Source organism: Eublepharis macularius, chromosome 1 (genome assembly GCF_028583425.1).
Source record: "Eublepharis macularius isolate TG4126 chromosome 1, MPM_Emac_v1.0, whole genome shotgun sequence".
Classification (NCBI taxonomy): domain Eukaryota; kingdom Metazoa; phylum Chordata; class Lepidosauria; order Squamata; family Eublepharidae; genus Eublepharis; species Eublepharis macularius.
The window spans coordinates 104660095-104685334 of NC_072790.1; the positions used below are offsets into that span (position 1 = coordinate 104660095).

The following is a 25240-nucleotide window of genomic DNA, read 5'->3' on the forward strand; positions in this document are numbered from 1 at the left end:
TATCACAAGTCCACCACATATGATAAAAAGAGCCTTCATGTTGTTTACATTTCCAACACTTGTTTGACATAGCATTACTCAAGTTTGCTAGTTTTTTCGGTGTTAAATATCATCTATACATCATCTTATATCCATTCTCTTTTAAATTTACACATGTAGATATTTTCATAGTATTTTTCCACAGGTGCTCCCATGCCTCCATTGTAATCTCTTTATTAAAATTTAATGCCCATTTCACCATTTGTGTCGGGACTAGACAAGATCCTAAAAGATAACGATGTCTCTCTGGGAACCAAGAGCAAAATAATCCAAACTATGGTATTCCACATTGCCATGTATGGATGTGAAAGTTGGACAGTAAAGAAAGCTGACAGGAAGATTGATTCATTTGAAATGTGGTGCTGGAGGAGAATTTTGCAGATACATGGACAGCCAAAAAGACAAATAAGTGGGTACTAGATCAAGCCTGAATTCTCCTTAGAAACTAAAATGACAAGACTAAAGCTTTTGTACTTTGGTCACATCATGAGAAGACAAGATTCTCTGTAAAAGCCAATAATGCTAGGAAAAGTGGAAGGCAGCAGAAAAAGAGGAAGACCTAAAATGAGATGGCGGGACTCAATAAAAGAAGCCACATTCTCCAGTTTGCAGGATCTGAGCAAGTCTGTTAAAGATAGAACGTTTGGAGGTCTTTCATTCATAGGGCCGCCATAGGTCAGAGACAACTTTACGGCACATAACACACACACACACATGGCAATGAAATGTACTATTGTACCTGCATATTATTGGTTTTAATATGTACATATACAAGATTTTAGTTCTTAAATGTGGAATCATACTGAGGATGTTCTTAATCTAACTTTTGCATTTCTAATTAATTTATTAAATTTTATATTTCATTTATTTATTTCATTTCATTTATAACTCGCGCTCCCCACACGCAGGCTTATACTAGAGGTAGAATAAGGAAGGGGGCAGAATAGTAATCCCGTTATTTGGCTTTTGCATCTAACTGAGAAACTTCTGATGCATTTCTCCCCCCCTCTTTGCAGTGATCTTTATGCTGTCACTCCAGCATCCCCCTACATTCTCTTACAGTAAGAATCAGTAAGTCATTAATTTGAAAATTATGTCACATTATGGACTAGCATCCAGACTAATTAACCATTAAATACATTCTTATTATTTTAATAAGACAGCCCCCTCCCTAAGGCAGTTGTAGCTCTTAGACTTTGGAAGATTATCACATGCCTATCAGAAGGTCAGTGAGTTCAGCCACCCCTCTTTAGTTACTGCAACATCAATTGTTAAGGTGCATGTACAAAATAGTTTTCACAGATCAGACATCCAAACAGACGTTTCATACGCCCTGGCATCCTTGCAAATGCAATTTCAGCAGCAATGATGAGACATTGAGTGATGTGAGGTATCAGTCAGCCTTCTCACTGCATTCTTCAGAGGTGCCCAATCACATTTAATTCAGTGGCCCTTTCTCTTTTTAATTCTGCCCTTCTTCCAAGGATCTTGGGACAGTATACATACTTCTTCCTGAGATTCTCTTCTCACCACTATGTTGTGAGGTGGGTTAGGCTTGAGAAAGTGTTTGGCCCAAGGTTACTTGGCAAGGTTGGATCCTGCTTTCTGATACTCACTCTGATACTCTTGCCATCACAGCATGTAATTGTGCATGCAAATAGTTTGGTGCTTCAGCGTAATGGCCTACTGATTATGTGTATCAATACTAGCCTTACATTTTAAAGAACTAAAAGCAGAGTAATCTTCCTAAAAGACAAATTGATCCTCTATGTGTTTATTTCATTCCTGGCATGCATGTTTTATGATTGGTCCCATTTGTCTAAGATGAAGTGAGAAGAGTTATTATAGCTTGATTAAAAAAAACTTTACTACTGAGCAAGTACAGGGCAAATCATTATTAACTCAAGAGGTCCTTCTGGTTGACATTTAATTATGTGATGAAGAAAGATAAGAAATGTGAGTATAACGTAACTCTTGCCTCATTGTGACTTCCCAGAGAAAAGATGAATACCAAGCCTCTAATTCATAGCACATCTACTCCAGAGCAAGCTCACTAATCTAAGAGGGTTTGTATTGGCTTATAAATTCCAGATCAAAGCCCTGTAGTTGTTTTTCAGTGTTATCCATTGAAACTGATATCTCTGTATGTGTTAAAGAAGAATAAGGGGGTACCTCATGTCATAACAAAAAGTGACAGGTGCCCCGCCCCTTTCTGGGAGGAAGTCCCGCCTCTATACCCCGGAAGTCCCGCCTCTATACCCCGGAAGTCCCGCCTCTAGACCCGGGAGTACCACCTCTAGACCCCGGAAATCCCGCCTCTAGACCTGGAAGTACCACCTCTAGACCTGGAAGTACCACCTCTAGACCCCGGAAGCAGTACCCCACCTGACAGGAAGGGCCTAGCAGGGTCCCGCCTGCCCCTGTGGACCAATAGGAAAGAGTTTTGAGTTTATGGGGTGCTAGGGTGGAAAATTGGGGGGCAGACCAGCCCCCTGCTCCCTAGAAGAGCCTAGCTGGTTCATGTGACCCCTCATTTCGCTCCCCTGAACCCCCAGAAATGGTTTTTGACGGCCCTAGCCCCCTGTCTCTGTATAGGTCCCCTGAGGGGCTCATGTGACGCTGCTATGCACGCGTCATGACTGGACCTACCTCCTGGATGTTGTTTAAATGCGCCAATGAGCGGTGAGATGGCAGGGGAGCCTGGTCTTTAAATGGAAGAGCAGCAGGACGATCACAGCTTCTTCTGCGGCTGTTCTTGCTGGGCTAGCAGCGCTGTTGAGGGAGCAGAGCCTGTTTACGAGAAAATGAATACGCCGGAGCCATACAGAACTGAAGCTGTGGAAGAAATGCGAGCTTCTTGCGAAGAACCCCGCAAAGAAGATGCACAATGTAGAGAGCTTTCGAGATTTGACTTTCCAGAGTGCATTATTCACTTAGTACAAGGGGTAAGTGCATGGGGAAGGGGGAGAAGGGAAAGAATCAGACCCAGAGGTGGCAGAAAAACAAGCAGGCCTTTTTCTTTTTTGTAGCTGCAGGATAAAGAAGTACCGTGGCGGGTGTTTTCAGAAATAGTTGAAGCAGCTCACACAGAAGTTTACCCGGAGTGTTGTGATCACTGCTTTGAAGTAGCATATCGACAAAAATTCGGATGCCTGGGACGTGGTGTAATGTATTGGCAAAAATTCAAATGCATGCAGCCTGAACAACCCGGTGACGATCCGGATGCTAGATTTGACAGACCCGAGTGCGTGCGTTTTTTAGTACAGGGGGTAAGTACAAGGGGGAAGGCTGGAGCGGAAAAAGAATCAGACACCTGTGGGAAGTAGAAAAACAGAGTTTTTTTCTCTTGTAGCTAGATGATTATGAAGTGGATTGGGAGGTGTTTTCCGAAATAGTCAAAGCGGCGCACACAGAAGTGTACCCAGAGTGCTGTCCGTACTGTGAAGAAATAGCAGATTGGCAAAAATGCGGTTGCCTGAGATGTGAGGAGGAGGAGACGGCTGAGGGAGCGAAAAGCATAAGAGGGGATGAGCATGTGACAGACCAGAAAGTGGAGCCCATTTATGAAGAAATGCAGAGTGTACACGGTATCCAAGAGCGACCAGAAGTGCATGAGGAAGACGTCACAGTACCAGGACTGCTGAAACAAAAAGTGTCGCAGTGCATACAGACTCTCTACCCTAATGAGAGTATTGAGACTAGGGGAAAGGGGAAAATGGAAACAGGGTATAGCATACTGGGCGGCTGTTTTTATTTTGCAGATGGCGGAGCTGAACTATGTAGCGGTGGCTGAGGAGGTCAAGGAGAACAAGTTTGATCCTGACTGTTGCAGATTTTGCAACCACATAGCATATTGTCAAGAAGTCCCCTATGATGAAGATGATGAGGGTGCCAGAGCAGATTGTGAGGACTCAGGGGATGAACCAGAGGATGCTGTCCCCATAGAGGTTGGGGAAATAGATCCAACATTGGATGTTTCTGATAGTGCAAAAGCGACAGACCCGGTGAAAGAAGGCGTAAAGCCGCGCATTCAATACCTGGTCCCAGATGTAAGTATGAAAGAAGGAGGGTCCTGGAAGAATGTAGGGTGGCTAGAGAAGCAATTCTAAAATGTTTTTCTTTTTCCTATTCCTGCAGCCAACAGATGTGCTGATCGAGTGTGCTCTACTGGATGAGGTGCTAGCGAGAGGCCCGGTTGGGGATGGTCCGGTCAGCTTTGAGTATGAGCATCCCCCAAAGCCCCGTGTAGGGAAGAAGCTGAAAAAGAGGAGACCTAAGACGGATTACTGCAGTGATACCTGTTGTGATTCTGATTATGTAGATGACTCGGACAGACCGCGCCTGGACTTCTGTCATTATAGTTGCTGCAACTCTTCTGATGAGTGGTCGTTAACAGAAACTGATGATAATAGCGATATTGAGAGTGAAAATGTCGAGCAGGGGGTGCAAACTGATGGTGTCGCACCCAAGGTGCCCCCAGTCCCCACTCTACTGAATGAGGAGACAATGTGGGGCCCTGCTGGGGATAGCATAGAGAGCTCTAAAGATGAGCATTACCCACAGCCCTCTGTAGGGAAGAAGCTGAAAAAGAGGAGACCTCTGCTGAGTTACTGCTATGAAAATTGCTGCTATTCTAACAGCTCAGATGATGAGTGGAGACCATATGCGCCATACTGTAATCTTAGTTGCTGCAAGTCTTCTGATGAATGGTCGATAACTGAAACCGATGACAGTGATTTTGAGCCTTTAGGAACACCAGGGGGGAGAAAAGGAGATCCCGAGTTGCGGGCTGATGGAGCAGCACCCGAGACTATGACCAGAGAAGGAAATTGAAGGGGGGGGTGGAGTTGTGGTTGAAAGCCCACAATCTGTACACACTTTAATAAAATGCCTTTTCCCAGTGTAAAAGCGTTGAGTCGGTTCATGATGCCTCAAGAGACGGTATTAAAAGGGATTTACTATAATCCGGGGGGAGCAGGTAGCTTTGGGGGAGCAGAATCTCTCTTTCGAGAGGCTTCTAAGACTAGTAAAACACTGACTAGAAAGGATGTGCAAGCATGGCTTTTGGATCAGGATGCGTACACGTTGCATAAGCCAGCAAGAGTTCATTTTAAAAGAAACAAGACCTATGTTGGTGGTGTGGATGAGCAATGGCAGGCTGATTTAGCAGATATGCAACAGCTTTCTAAATACAACGGGGGGTACAAATACATTCTAACGGTGATTGACATTTTGTCTAAATACGCGTGGGCAGTAGCACTGAAAGACAAGACAGGGGCTGAAGTATCAGCGGCTTTTAAAAATATATTCGAGCAGGGCCGCATTCCGTGCAAGTTACAAACAGATAGGGGGAAAGAATTTCTTAATAAAAAAGTGAGCAATGTACTAAAACAACATGGGGTTCACCACTTTGTGACCAACAATGAAGTCAAGGCAGCGGTGGTTGAAAGATTTAACAGGACTTTAAAGTCAAAGATGTGGCGGTATTTCACAGCCAATAATACTTATAGATATACAAATGTGTTACAAGAGCTTCTAAAAGGGTACAATCACAGTTTTCATAGAACTATTCAGGCACGCCCCATAGATGTTAACGCATCTAACTCTCTCCTGATATGGAGGCGCGTTTATGACCCGTCCTTTCAAAGAAAAGAAACAGATACCATATTAAAAAAAGGAGATCACGTGAGAGTATCGAAAACTAAAGGCACTTTTGAGAAGGGTTATGAGCAGACATTCACCGATGAAATTTTCATAATAGAAGATATCACAAGGAGAGGCGAGCGGCCCTTATTTCACCTAAAAGACTTTGATGGTGAACTATTAGTAGGGAGATTCTACCCTGAGGAATTGCAGAAGATTAATGCTCGAGAGGACAGGACATACAGGGTTGAGAAAATTATTGCTACACGAACTAAGAAGAAAAAGAAGTATCTTTTAGTGAAGTGGTTAGGCTGGCCACCTAAATTTAACAGTTGGGTGCAGGCTGATGACATAGCAGACCACTATGGGGGATGACGGTTTTTACATTACACTCCCTAGCAATGCGTCTATGGACTTATTTCCCGAAAATACCAGCGCCTCTTTCACAGTGCGGCTGTTTAAGCCACTTGATTTGCGGGGAGAATGGGAAGTGGGGCTGGTTGAAATTCAGTATCCTCGCAATTGGTACACATTTAGCCAGAATGCATCATTCAGGATTTCTGAAGGTGCCAATAGCAATGAGTATCATGTGCGTTCAGGCTATTATTATGACCTACGCAGCATATCAGATTTTATGAATACAGCCGTCAGAAGACAGGCTGGGACGCCCCCTGATCTACAATTCTATTTTGATCCAACATGTGCAATGCTCAGATTTAACGGGCTTGATATTTACACTGTCACAATGAGTGAAGAATTAGCCCATGTGATGGGGGCACCCCCTAATGTTCCGATCAAAAGAATTTACAATTGCGGAGATATTACAGGAGGGATTAATACCCTGTACCTGTACACTGATATCATAGAACATCAGTTAGTGGGGGACACAGCGGTGCCCCTTCTACGGTGTGTTCCTGTACAGGGGAAGCACCACGACTTTATCACGGTCACATATGACGAGCCTCACTATATTCCAATCAATAAGCACCACATTGAAACCATCCGCATAGAAATAAAGACGGATCAGAATCGGGCCGTGCCATTCCGCTACGGCAAGGTGATTGTGAGGTTGCACATACGCCCACGGAAGAAATGGTGATCGTGAAAGACTATGGAGACCCTGCGATGCTTAGGAGATATTACCAATCTCAGGCGGGTTATGGCCTCCCCGGGTTCCACGGGGCACCCGTTATGTATGGAGCGGGGGTGGGGGGGATTTTCCGGCGCCTTTTTCGAATGGCAGTGCCACTTTTTAGAAAAGGGGTGGATATTGTCAAGCCACACCTGAAAACCGCTGCGCGTAATATCGCTCAAGATGTTGTGAGCCGCGTGACTCACGGCGTTATGAATAAACTGGCCCCCCAGGAGGGGTCAGGCTTTCTATATCTTAAAAGAAGGGGAGGGCTGAAAAGAAAAGCATCCAGCACACGCAGAGGCCCCCCAGGACCCATTAAAAGAAGGCGCGGGGGAGCTAAGAAACAGACAAATGTGAAGAAGGGGAGAGTAAAGAACAAGAAGAAGAAGGAGTCTCACAGGAGGCTCAAAGACGTACTATAAACGGCTATGGCTTTCATCCACTGCGGGTCGGAAGAGTGTGTAAAGTCCGAGCTCGACCTGTTCCAGATAGCCCCTACCCAGACCAGCATTGAGAAAAGCGTATATATCGAGGTTCCGCCCCTCTCGGCCCTCACGGGGTCAGCACCTCTAGAGTTTTTCATAGCCGGGAATGGTGAAGATTACCTTGATTTAAACAATACTCTCTTGTATGTGAAATGTAAAATTACTCAAGAAGATGGTACCGACATCGCACAGAATGCTAGAGTGGCACTGGTGAACTACCCAATTGCTTCCATTTTCAGTCAGCTGGATGTTACCCTAGGCGACCGGCTCATCAGCCAGAGTAACAACTGTTATCCCTACAGGGCTCTCATTGAAACAGTGCTCAACTACAGCTTTGAAACCCTATCTACCCAATTTTCTTCAGGCGGATTTTATAAGGATACAGCGAGTCTGATGGACAGCACCCTGCTGAACCAAGGTAACAAAGGATTTGCCAAAAGGGCGTTGCTGGCAGCCGAAAGCAAAACAGTAGACCTTTTAGGCCATCTCCACGCCGATATATTTTTTCAAGAAAAGCTGCTCTTAAATGGCGTGGATGTCAAAATCAAACTAGCTCGTAACAAAGACTCTTTCTGCCTGATGAGTGGCGAGGGGGCTGCAATGCGCTATAAGCTCCACATGGATTCTGCTGCGCTCTTTGTGAAGAAAGTGAAAGTAGCCCCAGGCGTACGGCTGGCCCACGCTGAGGCTCTGCTGACATCCACAGCAAAATACCCTGTGGACCGTGTCGACATGAAGGTGTTCAGCATCCCTACTGGTGCTCGCGTGAGCAACCAAGACAACCTGTTTTTGGGACAGCTCCCCAAAATGGTGGTCATGGGGCTCGTGGACAATGACGCTTTCAGCGGCGCCTTCACCAAAAACCCTTTTCATTTCCAACATTACAACATTAACTTTGTAGCCCTGTACGTGGACGGGGAGCAGGTCCCCTCCAAGCCCTTCCAGCCCGACTTTGAAGCCGGAAACAACGTGAGAGAATACATGAGCCTCGTGCAAACAGCGGGGAAGCACCTTCAGGACAGGCCCCTCCTGGTAGATCGTGAAGAGTATAGGCACGGGTACACCCTGTTTGCTTTTGACCTCTCTCCTGATCAGGACTGCACCGGCCATTACTCCCTGATTAAAACCGGGAACCTGAGAGCAGAAATACGTTTTGCTGCGGCCCTACCACGAACCGTTAATTTGATTGTGTATGGGGTGTTTGATAATGTCATAGAGATCAACCACAACCGTAACGTGCTTTTTGATTACATGTAAGATGGACACAATCCAGTTATCCCAGGCCTTACTTGACAACCCGCGCACCCGAAAAACCTTCTTAGATGTCTTCCCCAGCGATCAACTTCCTGTTAAAAGAGTGGTTCGGAGGCCGGCATCTCTAGTGGTGAACACCCATCCCCACTACCTCCCTGGGGAACACTGGCTAGCAATATACCTACCAGACCATGTCACAGCAGAGTTTTTTGACTCTTATGGGAACTCACCCAGCAGCCGCCTCTTCCCCAAAGCCATCATGAAATTTTTAAACAAAAATTCTGAGGAGGTCCATTTTCAGCAGAACAGGCTCCAAGGACCCACATCTAACACCTGCGGTCACCACTGTCTGTTTTTTCTACATCAGCGCTGCAGAGGAGCCCCCTTTGACACCGTTGTGAAGATGTATTCCCCCAATCCCGAGCAGAATGACAGGATGGTCATGAGTTTTGTGAAAAACAGAGAGAATTCAAAGACTTTACAAAACATGTACACGCGGATTCAAACCTGTGTTTCTTGTACCCCTAATAAAACCCTCTGAAAAAATTTAACCGTGTCTTTTGTCTAAAAATACTCAGACAAAGGTTTACATTTCAAAAATATTTTATTCTTCGGTCAACCACTGTGCCGGTACCTCTTGTTTTTTCCTTTTTTTCTTTTTAGAAGAAGAAGCAGGGGGGCGGATTAAAACCGAAGGCTGGGGGCTTTTCAGGCCCTCTAGTATTTTTCTAGTAGCAGGGGTGCCCGCGACGGAAGCAGGGGTGTTGAGTTCAGCCAAAGCTGTCATAAACACATCAAAGCCTTTAGGTGGGGGTGCAGAAGAGGGAGGACGCGCGTGAGTAATAGCCTTGATGAGGTCGAGTAAGTGGCTACCGGCTACAGGCACTCCCCTGTAAAGAAAAGTTCCCCTCTCATCCCACGAGGCTATTTCACTGTTTTGACCCATCTTCTTCAGCAGCACACGAGCATTGTTCCTGTATCGGAGGGGCATATTGTCTAGTACCTCTTCAAAAACCGCGGCCTTTTTTTCATCGCTGCCTGCTGCTAACCCTGGTTGTGGGAGATACAGATTCAGCTTAGTTTTCTCTTCTTCTCCCATTCTGACATGGGTTAAATATTTCTGGAGGAGAGACCCGTACAGTTTGGCTTTCTCATATTCAGACAGGTCCCCTCTCTCTAGAACGGTCTTCATCTCCCTATCTAGAGAGTGTACAGCTGTGTGCCTGATGCTTTCACCCTCAGGGGGCCTCTGAATAGCTAGCCGATCTATTTGATGGCTCGGGACCAGGTACATCTTCTCAGCATGCTCCATCAGGAAGGGGTTAAAAAGCTGGTAATCAGGGGCAGAGCAAAACCTAGCAGGGATCCGATAAAGCCTCCCTGCTGCCTCACAAGCCGCTTCTTCTTTGTAAGAGGAGTTTTACCGCTGCTCAGGGATTTAATGATGCCTCGTTTTTTTCGCAGGACGTTCTTCTGACGCGGTGATAGGGGGATGATGCCTTTTAGGGTGTTTAGAGCTATTTCTCCAATAGCCTTGATTAGATCATTTGGGGCTGCACTCAGAATAGCTTTCCTTAGGCGAGGGGAAGATTTGGAGACGAGTTTTAGTAGCGCCCCATTTCTTTTTAAGCACTCTGACATGCTTCTGCAATGGTCAGCCACCTCTCCTTAAAATGTCACAGCAGCTGAATGTTAGCGCCTTTTGAACCCACCCGCTGTCTTTTTAATAACATAGGATGCAGGCAGGTCAGGGGGGAACATGCCAGTGCGCAACCTGTAGGGATCAGGAGTGGCTGCATTTAAATCCACCACCAGGTACCCAAAGGGCTTTCGTGTGGCATCCTCATAAGCTTCCATAAAGAAGGATGATTTACCGGGGTACATCTGGCGCGCTAGAGTTGCTATTTGTAATTTATCTCGGGGGTTTTTAAATAACACAATGTATTTCGCATTCAGGTTGATGGTGCGGCTACTCTTACCCTGGCAGAATAAATTTTGAACTATGTAAATAATACTCAGATTTCTATGGTGTACATACTTAGTAAACGCATTCTCAATTTCGGCGCTACCACACGCTGAGGCCATCAGATCATCCACAATGACTGTGTTTATTTTATTAGGAGGCAGCAGTTCATCATCATTCAGGCTTGAGGGCAAGCCCTCTACAAACTTTATAAAGGGGAACCGGCGCCGCAATTCTTCATACAAGGGTTGCCAGCAGGCATAAAACCACACAATATTTTCCGGCATGACAGAGAGTGTAGATTTTGCATTCAAAAGCAGGTTTTTTATAAAATAACTTTTTCCGCAGTTGCTGGGACCGGCAAGGATGGCTGAGAAAGGGTGCAGCCACCTTGTATCCATATCAGTAACCGTAAGGTAGCGTCTTAAAGCCGTCAACAATCACACGTTTGTCATAAACAACCTTCTGAGTTTTCTTAAGAGCTTTTGTTTCAATGACAAAACGTTTTTTGTCTCTGACAATCCCCTGCTGCTGCACCACTATTTCACGGGGCTCAGGGTCTGAGACGTGGCCAAAAACCAAATCTTTCAAACTGTCAAAATTAATCTTTTCACCATTGGCGGCATTCAGAGTTATTCCCTTTACCTTCAGCACCGCCTCTCCCCCTGACAGCTTGTACCCGTAGGTCTTAGGGCCTGCTGAAACAAACTCTGTTATATGCTGCTCTGGGGGCACCTCACTCGTGAGTTCCCCGAGATAATCCCCCAAGGGGGGGCTCCACTCCCCATTCCTGGTCACAAATATAACAGAGTCTGTGTCGTGGTACAAGCAGCGCTCCTGCAGTTTGTCTAGCAAATTGTAGAGTTCTAAGCGCGCATATGCAGTTGTGAAACAGGCTATGTAGACATTGGTGTTTGTAGATGTAGTCAGCCTGCCTTTAGAGTATTTCCATGATACACATGCAGCTTCCTCACTTATAAAGCTGCATGATGACACATCGTGATTGTCTGAAAATACCAGCTGGAAGAAACGGTCAGGATCTCTCACAATTTCAGTATTTGCCAAGTTTGTTCTCTGAGCAAATTTACCCCACAGAGAATTAAGAAACAGTTTGGCAATCTGACGCTTGGCGGGGTTCATCCCTATGTGATCAGAGCGCAAAAGGACCCCCTCCTTTTTATAAAAATCAGCAATATACTTCTCTCTGTCCTCATCTGTCACACACCACTCGGGATAGCCCGATGATTCCTGTTTCTGACGGAGGTGCTTTTTTATGTATTCTGAAAACAACCTGTCAGATTTTTCTGCAAAATGCCAGACTTCAAAGATTTTGACTATCCGATAACCCTTTACCAGAGCTACCTCCAGTTCCACAGTACACCACGTTCCCTCAAGGGCTCTCTCCTCATCACTATGGGTACATGGTTCCTGCTGCTTTATATCAGCACACGTGCGGCACAACGTAAAAAGGAGTTTCCCACCCCCCTTAGAAGGTAACACTGGGAAGAAGAGGCCCCTTGGGGGATAAACTCTAACCTTAGCAAATCCAAAATAATCTGTGAGAGGTCTGAAATTGTCCTGAATGATCTGCGGATGCCCAACAGGGTACAATTTTGTTGCATTAACAAATGGGTACAAGCTGGTAAAATCGTAATAGTGTATCTGTTCCCCGGGTGCCGGCTTGTAATAGAGGATGATTGCATTAGTACGGCCACCAAACAGGGCGTCTCTGGGAACTAGCGGCTCTGGAAACTGCATGGCTTTAAGAAATTCTCTGACAGACTCATCAGTGTTCTTTAAATGGTTCCACTCATGTTCCCAAATACTTCTGACTTCAAACTGACGCCTTTTAAGATCATCAGACCTGCGGCATGTTGCATTGTAAAGAGATTCAAACGTTGTGCCTGTCATCCTGTTAATCTCTGATGGATTATAGCACTGCACACACCCGTGCCAAAAGCAGCCATGAAATTCAAAGGCAGTTTTCTTATTATCTATGACCGCATAGCCATCTAGATGGTAAGAGCCTACCTGAACTTCGCCACCCTTTAACGCGTGACGTATTTGGATATTTTCACTGTATTCGGTGTACATGAGCCATTGGACCGATGCAGTTGAAAATCTCTTCACTATGCGGTGATAGTCATCTGGGGGTGGAATAGCGATGGTACCGGGGGCCAGGAAGTTAAACCTGTACATTGCAAGACATACCCCTGCAAGAGTGAGGTACTGAAAGGGATCTATAGACTGGGCCCCCTTTTGAGTCATACTCATAATTTCAGATCTATACATGGTGCAGGCCCGCTCCAAAATTTCAACATCTTGCTGACAATAAAATGCTAACTCTTTTTGAAAATCAAACGTTGCTGTTCTGTTTTCCTCATACCATTTCAGAAAATCGGCCTTGTCCTTGGGCATCATGTGATCCACACCATAGTATTTTACATCGGGTAATGGTCCTACATAGGCTTGATTTTCAACAGTGTTAAAAAAATGTGGGAAATGACCCTTGCATCCCTTGAACCCCAGGGCTTTGGGAAGTTTAGAGAGTGCCATAGGCAGGTGGTTCAAAGAATCTATGAATTTTATGTCAAGACTAGTTATTGTTACACACATCAGCTTTCCCCCCACGGCTACCAGCTGGGGATCAAGCTTCTCCATGATGAGCTGCTTAACGATAAAGTAGGAGTCATAGCCTTTGGCATTATGAGCTATGAACGTGCAGTGTTTGAATGTACTATCTGTGGTGAATGTTTTAACAAATTGATAAACGCATGTTTCACCTTTAAACTCCCAAGACTGACCAGATGCTGCCCATTTGGGGTCCTCTTTAAAAGCTCGAGCGTGGACATGGTTAGGAATATGTTCCCCTGTTTCTTGCATGCATTCAAAATCATAAAAAATGTAGTGTGTCGAGCATGCAGGCTCTTTAAGAGGTTCTATGTAACATAGGTGGTAATCCTCATTTTCCGCAAGGTTCGCTTTACAGACTTTACAGACCCTCCCGTGACACTCTTTGAACTTATGCTTCACATCAGTATAAGACCTGCATTTCTTACACCACTCCCTAGCTGGGCACTCCACCTCATTTATTCTTGCCAACGCGCAATGTCTTTGAAAGCATGCTTCTGAACTGCAGTACATGCAACAGTGTGGACATTTCTTTGCAACCCCCACCTCATTCTTGCAGTCTATGTTTGTGCACATTCTACAGTACCTAGAACAATTGTGTTTATGACAATATAGGGTATGACAGTGTCCACAGTAATTTCGTGCACCCATCAATGCTTTAGCATTCCGCACACCGTAATAATGATCCGAATGTAACAGGACGAAGAACGTATTTGGATACCGCGGTTCCTGTGTTTTAAAGATCCCCCACCCCTTATCAGAACATGTAACCACATGAATGTTGACTTTTAAATGGTTTTCAATACATGCTATATCATTGAGCCCCACCCTTTTCTGATCCGACCACCCTAGATCTCTGTGCAATTTTCTGGCAGCATTTAACAATTCTGCATCTGTGGGCTGCCCTTTTGCCATAACAGACAAGAGACCACCTGCAAAGCAGAGGTTGTGGTGCTCACTGTTGAAGTCCACCAGAAATTGCCTCTTTTTTTCAATAATAGAGCTATAAGGGATAGACTTGATTGAGCGGCGCCCACCCCCCCGTGGAGCTTTTACAATGGTAGCTACTAGGCGTAATGTGCTGTTACCCAGAATCTCCCTGTTGCTCTGGAGCAAGGCACTAATATATTCAAGGAACTCCCCTGTGCTTAGTTCATTCTTTTTCTTCTTAAATGAATACAGAGCATTTTCTAACCCACCACCCTCTAAGCGCAACTGAACATAGTCCCCATCTTCTATTCGCCCGTTCAGTTCATCCAGAACCTCTTGAATGCCTCTGAATAGTGCTGCAATAGCCTGGGGGAATGAGTTCACCCTGTCTAAATTAACAAAACGAAATTCTTCACTAATCATTAGTGACCTGTATCTTTCAAAAGGCCTCTCCCAGGATCTGACACGCTCCACATGAACCCCCGCATCCGGTGAGTTGTCATCTTCCTCTAGAGGTGGATTGTCCCTCTCAGTTGGGGGTGTCTCTAGAGGAGATGCTGCAACTTCCTGTGACAGGGGTTGTGAGCACTGTAGGGTAGAAGATAGCCCCCCAGCATCCCACACACTTTCTTGTTCCTGCATATGGTGTGGAGAGGGTGGAGCAGCACCTCTGGCATCCTCATCTCCCCTGGGGTGGGGGGAAAGGGCCTGTGGTCCCCCGCAACCCCCTTGTAATGAATTGTCATTACAGGCAGAATAGTTGTTACCGTTTTTAATATCAGGTGTATATTTGCCACATAGCTTGCCGAGCTGTATTTCTTCTTCAGCCACGGACTGCTGTGCTTTCTCCAGAATCAGCTTTTTCTCCTTTAGCCTCTTGAGGCCGTCACAAAGTTTCTGGCTGTATTCAAAAAGCTTTTTGTAACGCTCCTCAATATTTTGTGGAGGGTCGGGCTTCTTCTTCTTAGCAGGTGGTACTCCTTTAGCACTCGACTCTGGCTGTCGTCTCAGGCTGTGAGCTGTACTCCTGCGTCTTTGGCCACCCGGGGGCACAGCAGCTGATGTATCTAGAAAACAAAAACACATTATTGCCTCCCCCGTGGCTATCTAGCATAACTCTCAGACCCATGTTAAGCTGAGACTTACTAGGGGCTGCTGTAGGAGTCTCTGTCGCTGCTACTGGCATGGTGCTTCCCTCTGAAATAATTTCTGTAAGAGAGCGGGACGGGGTTAATCTAGCTGTGTTGATACAGCTTTATAGTATATATTAGTGAGCGGCGGGATTTACCTATCTCTTCACTGAAGAAAGTTGGGCCATAGGCGTGGACCTCTGCTTGCACATCTGTAGTGCGGCGGGTGCTGGCTTGTTGAGCGCTCTTGGGAGGAGCAGTTTCCAGGGGCATATTCAAATCATCAAGAAATATTTCTGTGTAGAAACGATAGAGGGTGAGAAACAGATGATACAGATGTGTAGGAATAGGTACAAGGTGCGTATGCGGAGGGGGGGGTAAAATACCCATCATGGCTGATGGAGAATGCTTACATGCGGCACATTGACTTTCTCTGGCAGGAATGGGTTCATAGTGTGAGTATATACACACCCGTACAGTAGTAAGGCCCCTGAGCACCCCACACCCCCCCACACCCTAATACCAGCATTATGTCATGTGTAGGTGAGAAAATTTAAAAGTTGCTGCTATAATGAAAGTGATACACAAGATAAGGTGAGCATTAGTGCACATTGTGTGTTTGTTTGTACAATACAGCTGAGACTTTTTTATTTTTATTGATTCAGCACCTGTCAAAAAACAAAATACATCATATGATACATTCATCAGTTAACAAAAATTCATCACATGCATTTTTCTATTCTACCAGCATCATTAACAAAGAGCTTGGCAATGCTAATTTAGCATAAATATACATGCATGTTACTTGACTGAGAGAACAGCCCGCTTTAAAGTTAGTAGGTGTGAGAAAGCATGAGCAGTATTCTGAAAAGAACCCCGCCACCCCCTGAATCATATCAGTTTCATTAACAAAAGAGCATAGCATCATAAATTTAGATTAAAAGTACAGTTAGCAGCTATGGGGCGAATTTATATAATCACAGCCACTAGAAAAAACTCCCCTCAAAAATGAATCCTAGAACACACACACACACACACACACACACACACAAATTCTGCAATAACTTTTACAATGAAAGGCTGTGTTAGAAAAGAGCCGTGTGCAGCATTCAGAGCAGAGCACAGGCTGTTATCAGACCCCTATTTGATAAACAGTTGGATAAAGAATGAGCTCTTAATGCCCCCCTCGGAACATAGAGACAGAGGTGTGAATCATATCAGTTTCATTAACAAAAGAGCATAGCATCATAAATTTAGATTAAAAGTACAGTTAGCAGCTATGGGGCGCATTTATATAATCACAGCCACTAGAAAAAAAACTTCCCTCAAAAATGAATCCTAGAAAACACACACACACGCACGCACGCACGCACGCACGCACGCACGCACGCACGCACAAATTCTGCAATAACTTTTACAATGAAAGGCTGTGTTAGAAAAGAGCAGTGTGCAGCATTCAGAGCAGAGCACATGCTGTTATCAGACCCCTATTTGATAAACAGTTGGATAAAGAATGAGCTCTTAATGCCCCCCTCGGAACATAGAGACAGAGGTGTGAATCATATCAGTTTCATTAACAAAAGAGCATAGCATCATAAATTTAGATTAAAAGTACAGTTAGCAGCTATGGGGCGCATTTATATAATCACAGCCACTAGAAAAAAACACCCCTCAAAAATGAATCCTAGAACACACACACACACACACACACACACACACACACACACACACACACACACACACACAAATTCTGCAATAACTTTTACAATGAAAGGCTGTGTTAGAAAAGAGCAGTGTGCAGCATTCAGAGCAGAGCACAGGCTGTTATCAGACCCCTATTTGATAAACAGTTGGATAAAGAATGAGCTCTTAATGCCCCCCTTTGAAACATAGAGACAGGGGTGTGAATCATATCAGTTTCATTAACAGAGCTCATATACACAATAGTTGTAGGAGAGTGCTAGATTTAAAAAGTGTAGTTATAAGCAGGTGTGGAGAAACAGTATTCTGGCAGCAGGGTAAAACCCCTCAACCCTTTCTCAGTCTGGAAAAAGCATGCTGATTTAAAAATTCACCTTCAAGATCATCCAGAATGTGATGATGGTCGCTCATAATTTGTCCTTATTAAAAATGGAAAAATACATAATATTAGAATCCCTTGTAAGAACTGTTAGCCCATAGATACTCACCAAGGATGGCTTGTTACCTTCTCTCTCTTCTTGACGCAGTGGGTAGAAAGCGTGTGTAAAAGCTGTGCCGTCTGTGTGGTTTTTAAACCCTTCAGATCCACACCCGTCATACCCCAAATCTTTGAAGAACAGTTGAAATATGGTGTTTTTCTTTTATGGCACCCCCATAATATGGAGGAATCAGCACATTTTTCCCTTATCTTTTGAAAACAGACTGTTGCCGTGTTCTGTCTGGTGGTACCAGAATCAGATTTTTAGGATGCCAGAAACATTCCCTTTTGGGGACTTGTAGGAGATGCGAACAGGATCAACTGAATAATTCTACACAAATAATTCTATCCCTGGTGTTAAATAATGCATAGAGGCTCGTAGATTTTGGGGGAAACACTGTTGTTTTATGAAGATCATTTTAAGCAAAGCTCATACCCCCCCCCCAAATTTTGTTAGTCTCTAGCTGACATAGGCCTACAGCTATCTTCTAAAAGCCCCCTGTCAGTATTTTTACACAAGAGGGCAGTGTTCATCAAGTATTCTTGAGTAACCTCTACTTCGCCCCCTGGGACCCTGCATCTGGGGTCTTATCGCATATATCGTGGTTATGTTTTTTACAACTTTGGTATGGTTCTGAATTGAAGCTACCTGGCATTTAAAGTAAACAGAAGCGTTATTTTCCCACCGCTGTCCAGCTTTCCAGCCCCAGAACCCTTTGGAATTTGTGTGAAAGTAATTATAACAAGTATTTATTGGGGGGGGGGGTGTCTTGTAAAGATCACGCTTTTGTAGTGTCATTTTTACCACTGTTTTACAGATGCCCACCCCAGAGCCCTGTGGAATTTGAGTAAAAGTGATTACGACTAGTATTTATTGTTGTGTCTTGTAAGAGCGTTCTTTTGAATTGAACTTCTCATGCTATTACAGGACCATGTTTTAAAATCACTTGTTTAAAAGAAATTAAAAGTAAAAAGGATTGCAAATCTTACAAACTATTACATTTTTCAATAATACTTCTCAGCTGAACAGTGAACCTTTAGTATGACCTATCTCTTTCCCCTTAAATTTGGAATGTTTTGTAGAGAGCATCGGGCCCGTCTCAGGAATTCTACTCTGCAGATACCATTAGATTGTGAATCTTTGGAGAAGCCTTAAATTCTTTATCATCTGTAGGCAGACAATGTTCTGATGGTAAGACAAAGGGAATAAACACATTTAAACTGATTGAAAAGCAACTTTATTTATACAAACACTGACTACATTCTACACAGTCTCCTTCTTATCTTTTTTGGAGACATACCCGGCGGTTTCTGTGATGGCAAGACAAAAGGCACGAACACATTTTTAAAAATTGAAAACAGCTTTGTTTTATATCAGGCACAGGCTACATCCTGATCTCTAAGACTGGCGCACATATACCACAGTAATTCAGTAAGGAGTTATGATGTGTGAATTTATTTCTAATAATCTTCATAGCCAGATCTACATAACGTTGTCTGCACTGCTTTAATAATCCATTTAGAGCATCTTGTGCATTCTTAGCATTTTGAATCGCTTCTATATACCTGCCTAGCCGTTTAATATGCCCCTCATTCATTGTAAAACAATGGATACTTGTGGCTAGCAGTGTTATGGTATAGAGCATGGGCCCCATGGAGAGTTTAGTAGATACATATTTCAAGTTCTGGTTATAGAAATCCTCTTCCCATGTCAGGCAATCGTGGCCCAGCTGCGCGGGGATATCTTCAACACATCCTGTACATTTAAAAAACATTATCTCGTTGAAACAATGGTTCAAAATGGAATATGAAACAGCTTTGACTACTTCATTCATTGCAGATCTTCTATTTTTAGGGTTGACATAATCCTCTGGAAGGATGCCCAGTTCAAAATATCTGTCCACACTGTCGTGCAGGGGCCATATCAGGCCAGGGGTATCTGAACGGCAGCATTCCTAGAAGAATTAACAACAGAGTGTTTAGATCGTGCTTTTACAGTCTGCAAACATATATTTGGGTGAGCCTTGTAAAATTAGAGCATACGTACCTCTATTATAGTTGTAGCCTGCTGGGTTGTTGAAAGGCTGCCCTCAGGGCTGCCTCTTTTGTTCATATTAGGTTCAGCATGGTCATTTTCTACAGTCCTTGGCGGTGAACCAAACAGACACTTCACAACCGACATGCCGCCATCTCCTTTGCGGGACATCTTGACATACATTCTTTTGAGGGCTTTACGCTTCACCTCGGGCACTGGTTCAGCCATTTCAAGCGTGTTTGTAGGGGTGTTCTCCATCTTGCACCAGCAAGAACAGCCGCAGAAGAAGCTGTGATCGTCCTGCTGCTCCTCCATTTAAAGACCAGGCTCCCCTGCCATCTCCCCGCTCATTGGCGCATTTGAACAACATCCAGGAGGTAGGGCCAGTCATGACGCGTGCATAGCAGCGTCACATGAGCCCCTCAGGGGACCTATACAGAGACAGGGGGCTAGGGCCATCAAAAACCATTTCTGGGGGTTCGGGGGAGCGAAATGAGGGGTCACATGAACCAGCTAGGCTCTTCTAGGGAGCAGGGGGCTGGTCTGCCCCCCAATTTTCCACCCTAGCACCCCCATAAACTCAAAACTCTTTCCTATTGGTCCACAGGGGCAGGCGGGACCCTGCTAGGCCCCTCCCGGTCACGTGGGGTACTGTTTCCGGGGTCTAGAGGTGGGACTTCCGCCCAGAAGGGCAAAGGGCACCTGTCACTTTTTGTTATGACATGAGGTACCCCCCTTATTCTTCTGTTAAGACTGAATGAATGTGACGATCCATGCCAAAGGATAAGCCACTCAGAGAGATTCTTGATGGAGAGCCAGTTCAATGCTACACAGCACTGTGGGGGCATAATTATTTGCCACTGTAAATATCTGAAACGTGAAGGGGAGAAATTCATTCTCAGACACTTTATGCCATGTACTGGACATGCTAATCACAACATCTCAGTACTTACCTACCTTATTTTTCCCTGAATATTTTTGAATGCTCTTCCTCAAGCTTTGCCTGTTCATCACAGGTGCTAAACTTGAAGGAGATAATAAAATAATGGACTGTTGTAAGAGCTGGTTCATTCTTTATGTGGCAATCATATTTCTTGCAGATACTTTAAGGTTTTCTGTAATAAACCCGTAAAATGTGAAGGCTGCTAAAAATAGGGGTTATCCAGCAGGTGGCCCTGATGGGCTAAAGTTCCATAGCATGTTTAGGGTGCTTACTTTAGATATTTACTGCAGGAAACACCACTGTTGTTGCAGCAAACACTATCTCTGTTTAGCAGTCTGAAGTTGGGTCTTAAGCCATTTGAATCTGGGCCTTTCTTCTTGAAATACAGACCACCACCTTCACCACCCCAGCTGCATGGCCTGTACTGACTTACCTTTTTCATCAGCGTTTGTGTACAGTGCCTGCTTTTGCTGTCAGCAGTGTGAGGTGTAAATTGCCTCAAGATAGAGATTGTGAACTTTAATAGGCTCTAGCCCATGTATCGAAATTATTAGCTGCTTCTTCGAGTATCATGCCTGAAGCGGCTTTCCATAATGAGCCGTGCAAGCGAATGCCTCAGTTGGTCTTTACAAGCTATTACTGCGCCTGGCCAACCCGGAGCGACTTCCAGCCGCAGCGTTGGATATTTTGCCGCTGTCCGCTACCGGGTAGTACTGAAAGATGGGAAGGGAAACACCTGGGGGGATGGGAAACTACAACTCCCGGCAGACCGTTCAGAGGTGGGGGGAGAGAAGGAGGGGGTTCAGGAGGGCGAGGGTTTGGCACTCCCGCACGTGCTCCCTCTGGTGGGCGCGAGCGGCGTGGGAGGCGGGGACGGCGCCGGCGAGGAGGGGGCGTGCGGTTGCCTTGGGCTGCTGCACTCCGGCGTTTCCTCGCCGCCTGAGCAGCGCGCGTGCACAGGCAGCCACCTCTCCCGGATTGTGGGGCCGGCTGGCGGCAGGCGCTTTACCTGAGCGCGCCGCTCTGTGGGGACGGGGAAGCGGAGGGGCCGGGCTGTGGGGGAGACAAAAGAAGAGCGGGGAAGGAAGCCTCTGCCGGGAGCTGCTTCAGACCGAACCCTCGCCGGTTCGCGAACACTTGCTGCTGCCGAGAGAGGAGAGGGGTGCCGGGACTGCCAGCGCCACCAGGAAGAGTCCGCCCCTGCTCCATGGCTGAGCACTGAGGCTGGAGCCCCTAGGAGAAGCGCACAAGCCCTCGCAGCAACCCGCGCGGGTGCCTCCACTGGCCCTTCCGCGGGATTCTTGCCTGGGCAGCCGGGAGGCGCACGATGCGCCCTGCTGCTCCCGTCTGACCGCCAGCCCCACCGCGATGATCTCCCCGGAGCAGCAGCAGCAGCAGCCCAACCATGTTGTGGCCACCATCGAGAATCTGCCGCCGGAGGGCAGCGGCGCCGCGAGTGGCAGAAGCAGCATCTCCGCCCCCTCTTCTTCCAGCGTGCGCCAGAGGATCCGAAAAGTGTTTAACAGGTGAGAAGCGTTCCGGGGCTGAGCCGCTTCCCCTGACCCCACCTTGCGGGCAGAGAGGCGGCTGGCTTTCTGCTGTTAGACGAGACGCAGGCGCTCTCCGTGGCCTCTGACTCGAAAGCCCTTCATTCGGGTCGAGCTTGGGAGGGTTGGCTGCGCGGCAGAGGCGCTCTGCACACGCTCAGCTTCTCGCTGCTGAAGGGCACTTGAACGCTGAGCCCCGCCGCTGGCCGAAACCCGCCCTCAGGTCTAACTAAGCCCTGGCCCTGAGCTGACTCGAATGGAGCCCGGTCTCCGGGGCTTCCTGTAGAAGAGTCTCGTGTGTTCTATTGTTGAAATTATCTGTGGGGCAGCGGTGGTCTGAAGGGGCCATCCATCTTGCTCGACGGAGTGGTTTGGAAGAAGGGACTGCTCGCCATATGTGGGGGGTGGCTTAGCAGAAGGGACCTGGGAGGAATAGGAGCTTGTCTTGGAGCAGCGGGTCTGCTGAAATGCTGACTGCGGAGTAGGTGATAATTGTCCTGCACCCTCACGCGGGGAGAGGAGGAGAAGGGCAAAATACTGGCTCCTCCTTTTTTGAAATTCCTGTATTAAGCATTCCAGCTAAGGAAAGAAGAGCTAAAAGAGGCTTCTAGTTTGTGAGCTACATCTTCTGAAAATGATCCACTGCCCCCTTTTCGCCATGCAAGCTCCTCTTACTCTGTAAGGGGATGAAACTGGTGATCCAAGCATAGGGGAGGAAGGCAGAAGACCACTGAGGTTATACCCAACTAAGACAGTCCCTAGAATGAGGTGGGAAGTAATGGAGGCAAAGAACAAAAGTGGTCAATTTCTGCCCTTTTGTGTGGGAAACGATGTGTTTGGTTGGGGAAAGTCTTATGTTTGTAATCTGGTTACGGTCATCTTTAATGCTCTGAAAGGTCTTTTTTCTTTCATTTTTAAATTTTTAAACAACACTTGATATAGAGTTGCTGCATTTTGTGTTGCTCTTGCCATGTGGCTCTGGGAAAAATCTAAGTTTAGTTTGCATCTTTTCCCAGTGGAAATCATCATCAATTGAGAATTCATTATTCTGTGCAGTTTAAAATTACGATGGCAGAATCTCTAAGGTGCTCATCCCAGTTTAGTTGATTTGAGCAATGAATAGAAAGTGTTGAGGATTTAGAAATTGCCGGTGATTAATCGGTTCTTATTTGCACAGGGATTCTGTGTGTATTTATTATATTCCAAACAAACAAAGCCTAATGTCTCCCCTGGGGTTTCAGTGGGTTTGGATTAGTTCAAGTCTGTCTGATTGTGATAGGGGAAGTTTACATTGTCAGTCAGACATGAGTTCTAATATAAAAGGGAATATACTGGTGAGACAGTGCTAGATTGGCCTTGCAGGTGGTCCATAATAAGAGGATAAAAAAAATGATGAGTGGGATTAGACTGCAGGAGAGTTATGTGGCAGAGAATCGGTTTATTTTATAACTGTATATCAGTAAACTGAAAACCCCTACTTTCTTCTGGTTTGAATCTCATCTGGACTGATGATCTTCAGTAACTTCCTAAAATGCATTGGTGAGCTTCTTATAGTGTAGGATGTTAGCTCATTCTCTGAAGTTCTTCATGAATAGCCAGCTGAACCCACTGTACTCTTGCCCAGCTAATTCAGAGAAGCTGCAGCTGTGGATGTTTCTACCTGTGTTCCTGGATCAACGGGCATCTATGTCAACAGAAGCTCAGAATAGATTGAGATGCATACCCTTAGCCAATACTGGCTGTAATAAATGCCAGACCTCCAACATTGCTCAGAGCTACGTTTTCTGGCTCCAGAGCCATGCTCCTTAATTTTAAGTATATGGCTGATATCAGACATGATGGGCAAACCATGATTTGGCCTTTAAGTTGTGCAGCGGGTTTTCATTCTCTCTGTTCCATTTCCCTGCTCATGATACCGTTTGTCTGTTGTGCCATCTAAATCATGCAGCTTGTGTTTGCCTTCAGATGGTTCATCTGGATTGGGGGCAAACTTTTGTTAGCACAATTTGTTTGTTTTGGTGATCACAACTAAATGGAGAAGTGAACTGGTGCACTTGGGGGGAGACTATTCAGGTGTGGTCATAAAGGTTTTGGGGTCCTTGGCAACTCTACAAGGCGAGGCCCCAGAATCACTATTACCTGACCGCCACACCCAACAAAGGAAATGCAAGAGGTGCCCCTCACCCCATGAGAGGTGGGCAGGGGCCAGAAGGCATCTGCCAGGCAGAGTGAATACAAGGAGTGGCAAGAGCCTGCTCTTCTTCTCCCTCACTGTGGTAGGTGGGGTTGTGGGTGTTGGGGCTCCTCCCAACATGGGGCATGGGGTAGCTAACCCTGTTGTTCATTGGCTAAGACTGCCCCCGGGAGTCTTAATAATAGTGTATTATTGACTGCTAGACATCTGAAATGAGACTGTGTGGTTTCTTTGAGGTTAGGGGGAAAGGGACCTTGCATATGCTTAGAGGTGTTCTTTTGTATTGCTGCTTAATATTTTCCATATCTCATGCATATATATGAACATATGTGCCATTAAGTTACATACTTATGACAACCCTGGCAAGGGGCTGTTCTGCCAGAGGCAGGGGTTCTTCTCAGGATTTGGTGGGGGGGGGGGTAAAAAAACTCACTTGAGGCAAGGTAGTTTAGAAAGATAACAGCTTTAATTGCAGGGAAAGAACCAGGCATACAGAACTCCCTTGCCACTGGGGAAACAAAACAGAATCCCCCCAATTTAGGGAGACAAAACACAATCACTTAAGTTAAAAAAAAACCATTTAACAACAACAACAAACCCCCCCCCCAACTCACAGCACCCAGCATACCCCTGCATCATTCCAGTGCAAGCAAGTTAGCTAGGTCGCTTCCTTTTCCTATTATATACTGGGCCTATTATATACTGGGTTACAAAATTCTAGGGGCCCATGTCCCCAGGAGAGATGCTTCTGCAGAACTGTATCAGCAGATCTGTTCTAATCAAGCATCTTGGTGTGTTCTTTGGAATCCCCTTGGGTGCCCTCTTTCCATGCTACATGTTCTACTGTTACCATGACCTGTGCTATCCAGCCACCAGTTGAGATCTTCCTCTTAAGCTTTGGTCTCTGTTCCTCCACCTTTAGAGGTGAGGCAGGTGGTGACTAGAGACAGGACATTTTTTTGTGGTGGTACTTTGTCTCTGGAATGCCCTCCCACTATAGGTTCAGCTGGCCTTTAGTTTCTTTTAGGTGCCAGGCCAAAAAAACACATGCTTTTAATTAAAGGTTTTATCTCACTAGCTTTTTAAATGATCTGCTTCTGTTTTATGGATAGTTTTACCCTGTTTATGTCCA

General features: G+C 45.6%; 4 protein-coding genes across 6 annotated transcripts in view; 3 read left to right on the forward strand and 1 right to left on the reverse strand.

The window, feature by feature from the left end:
* Window positions 1-2291: 2291 nt before the first annotated feature.
* LOC129332846 (uncharacterized) lies at window positions 2292-5040 on the forward strand. Of its 3 annotated transcripts, none has more exons than XM_054984145.1 (3): window positions 2292-3308; window positions 3392-4088; window positions 4177-5040. In XM_054984145.1, the coding sequence occupies exons 2-3, from the start codon at window positions 3723-3725 to the stop codon at window positions 4870-4872; spliced, it is 1062 nt and encodes a 353-aa protein (XP_054840120.1). In that variant the 5' UTR covers window positions 2292-3308; window positions 3392-3722; the 3' UTR covers window positions 4873-5040. The 3 variants fall into 3 exon arrangements, with proteins under 3 accessions (XP_054840120.1, XP_054840111.1, XP_054840128.1); XM_054984136.1 differs by having other exon boundaries at window positions 2292-2984; window positions 3069-4088; XM_054984153.1 differs by lacking the exon at window positions 4177-5040 and having other exon boundaries at window positions 2292-2984; window positions 3069-3308; window positions 3392-3882.
* Window positions 5041-7245: 2205 nt separating this feature from the next.
* On the forward strand, window positions 7246-8559 carry LOC129324422 (uncharacterized protein F54H12.2-like). The gene has a single exon (XM_054971680.1). The coding sequence runs from the start codon at window positions 7246-7248 to the stop codon at window positions 8557-8559; it is 1314 nt and encodes a 437-aa protein (XP_054827655.1).
* A 10045-nt stretch (window positions 8560-18604) lies between these two features.
* Window positions 18605-20164, reverse strand: LOC129335230 (uncharacterized). Its single transcript, XM_054987690.1, has 2 exons — window positions 19437-20164; window positions 18605-19344 (listed from the first exon to the last, which is right to left on the reverse strand). Exons 1-2 carry the CDS (start codon window positions 19737-19739, stop codon window positions 18775-18777), a joined length of 873 nt encoding a protein of 290 aa, XP_054843665.1. The 5' UTR covers window positions 19740-20164; the 3' UTR covers window positions 18605-18774.
* Window positions 20165-21735: 1571 nt separating this feature from the next.
* SLC35F1 (solute carrier family 35 member F1) overlaps window positions 21736-25240 on the forward strand; it is a 423749-nt gene continuing 420244 nt past the window's right edge. The window contains exon 1 of the mRNA XM_054984460.1: window positions 21736-21893. Coding sequence (XP_054840435.1) covers window positions 21736-21893 — 158 coding nt within the window. The remainder of the gene's footprint in view (window positions 21894-25240) is intronic.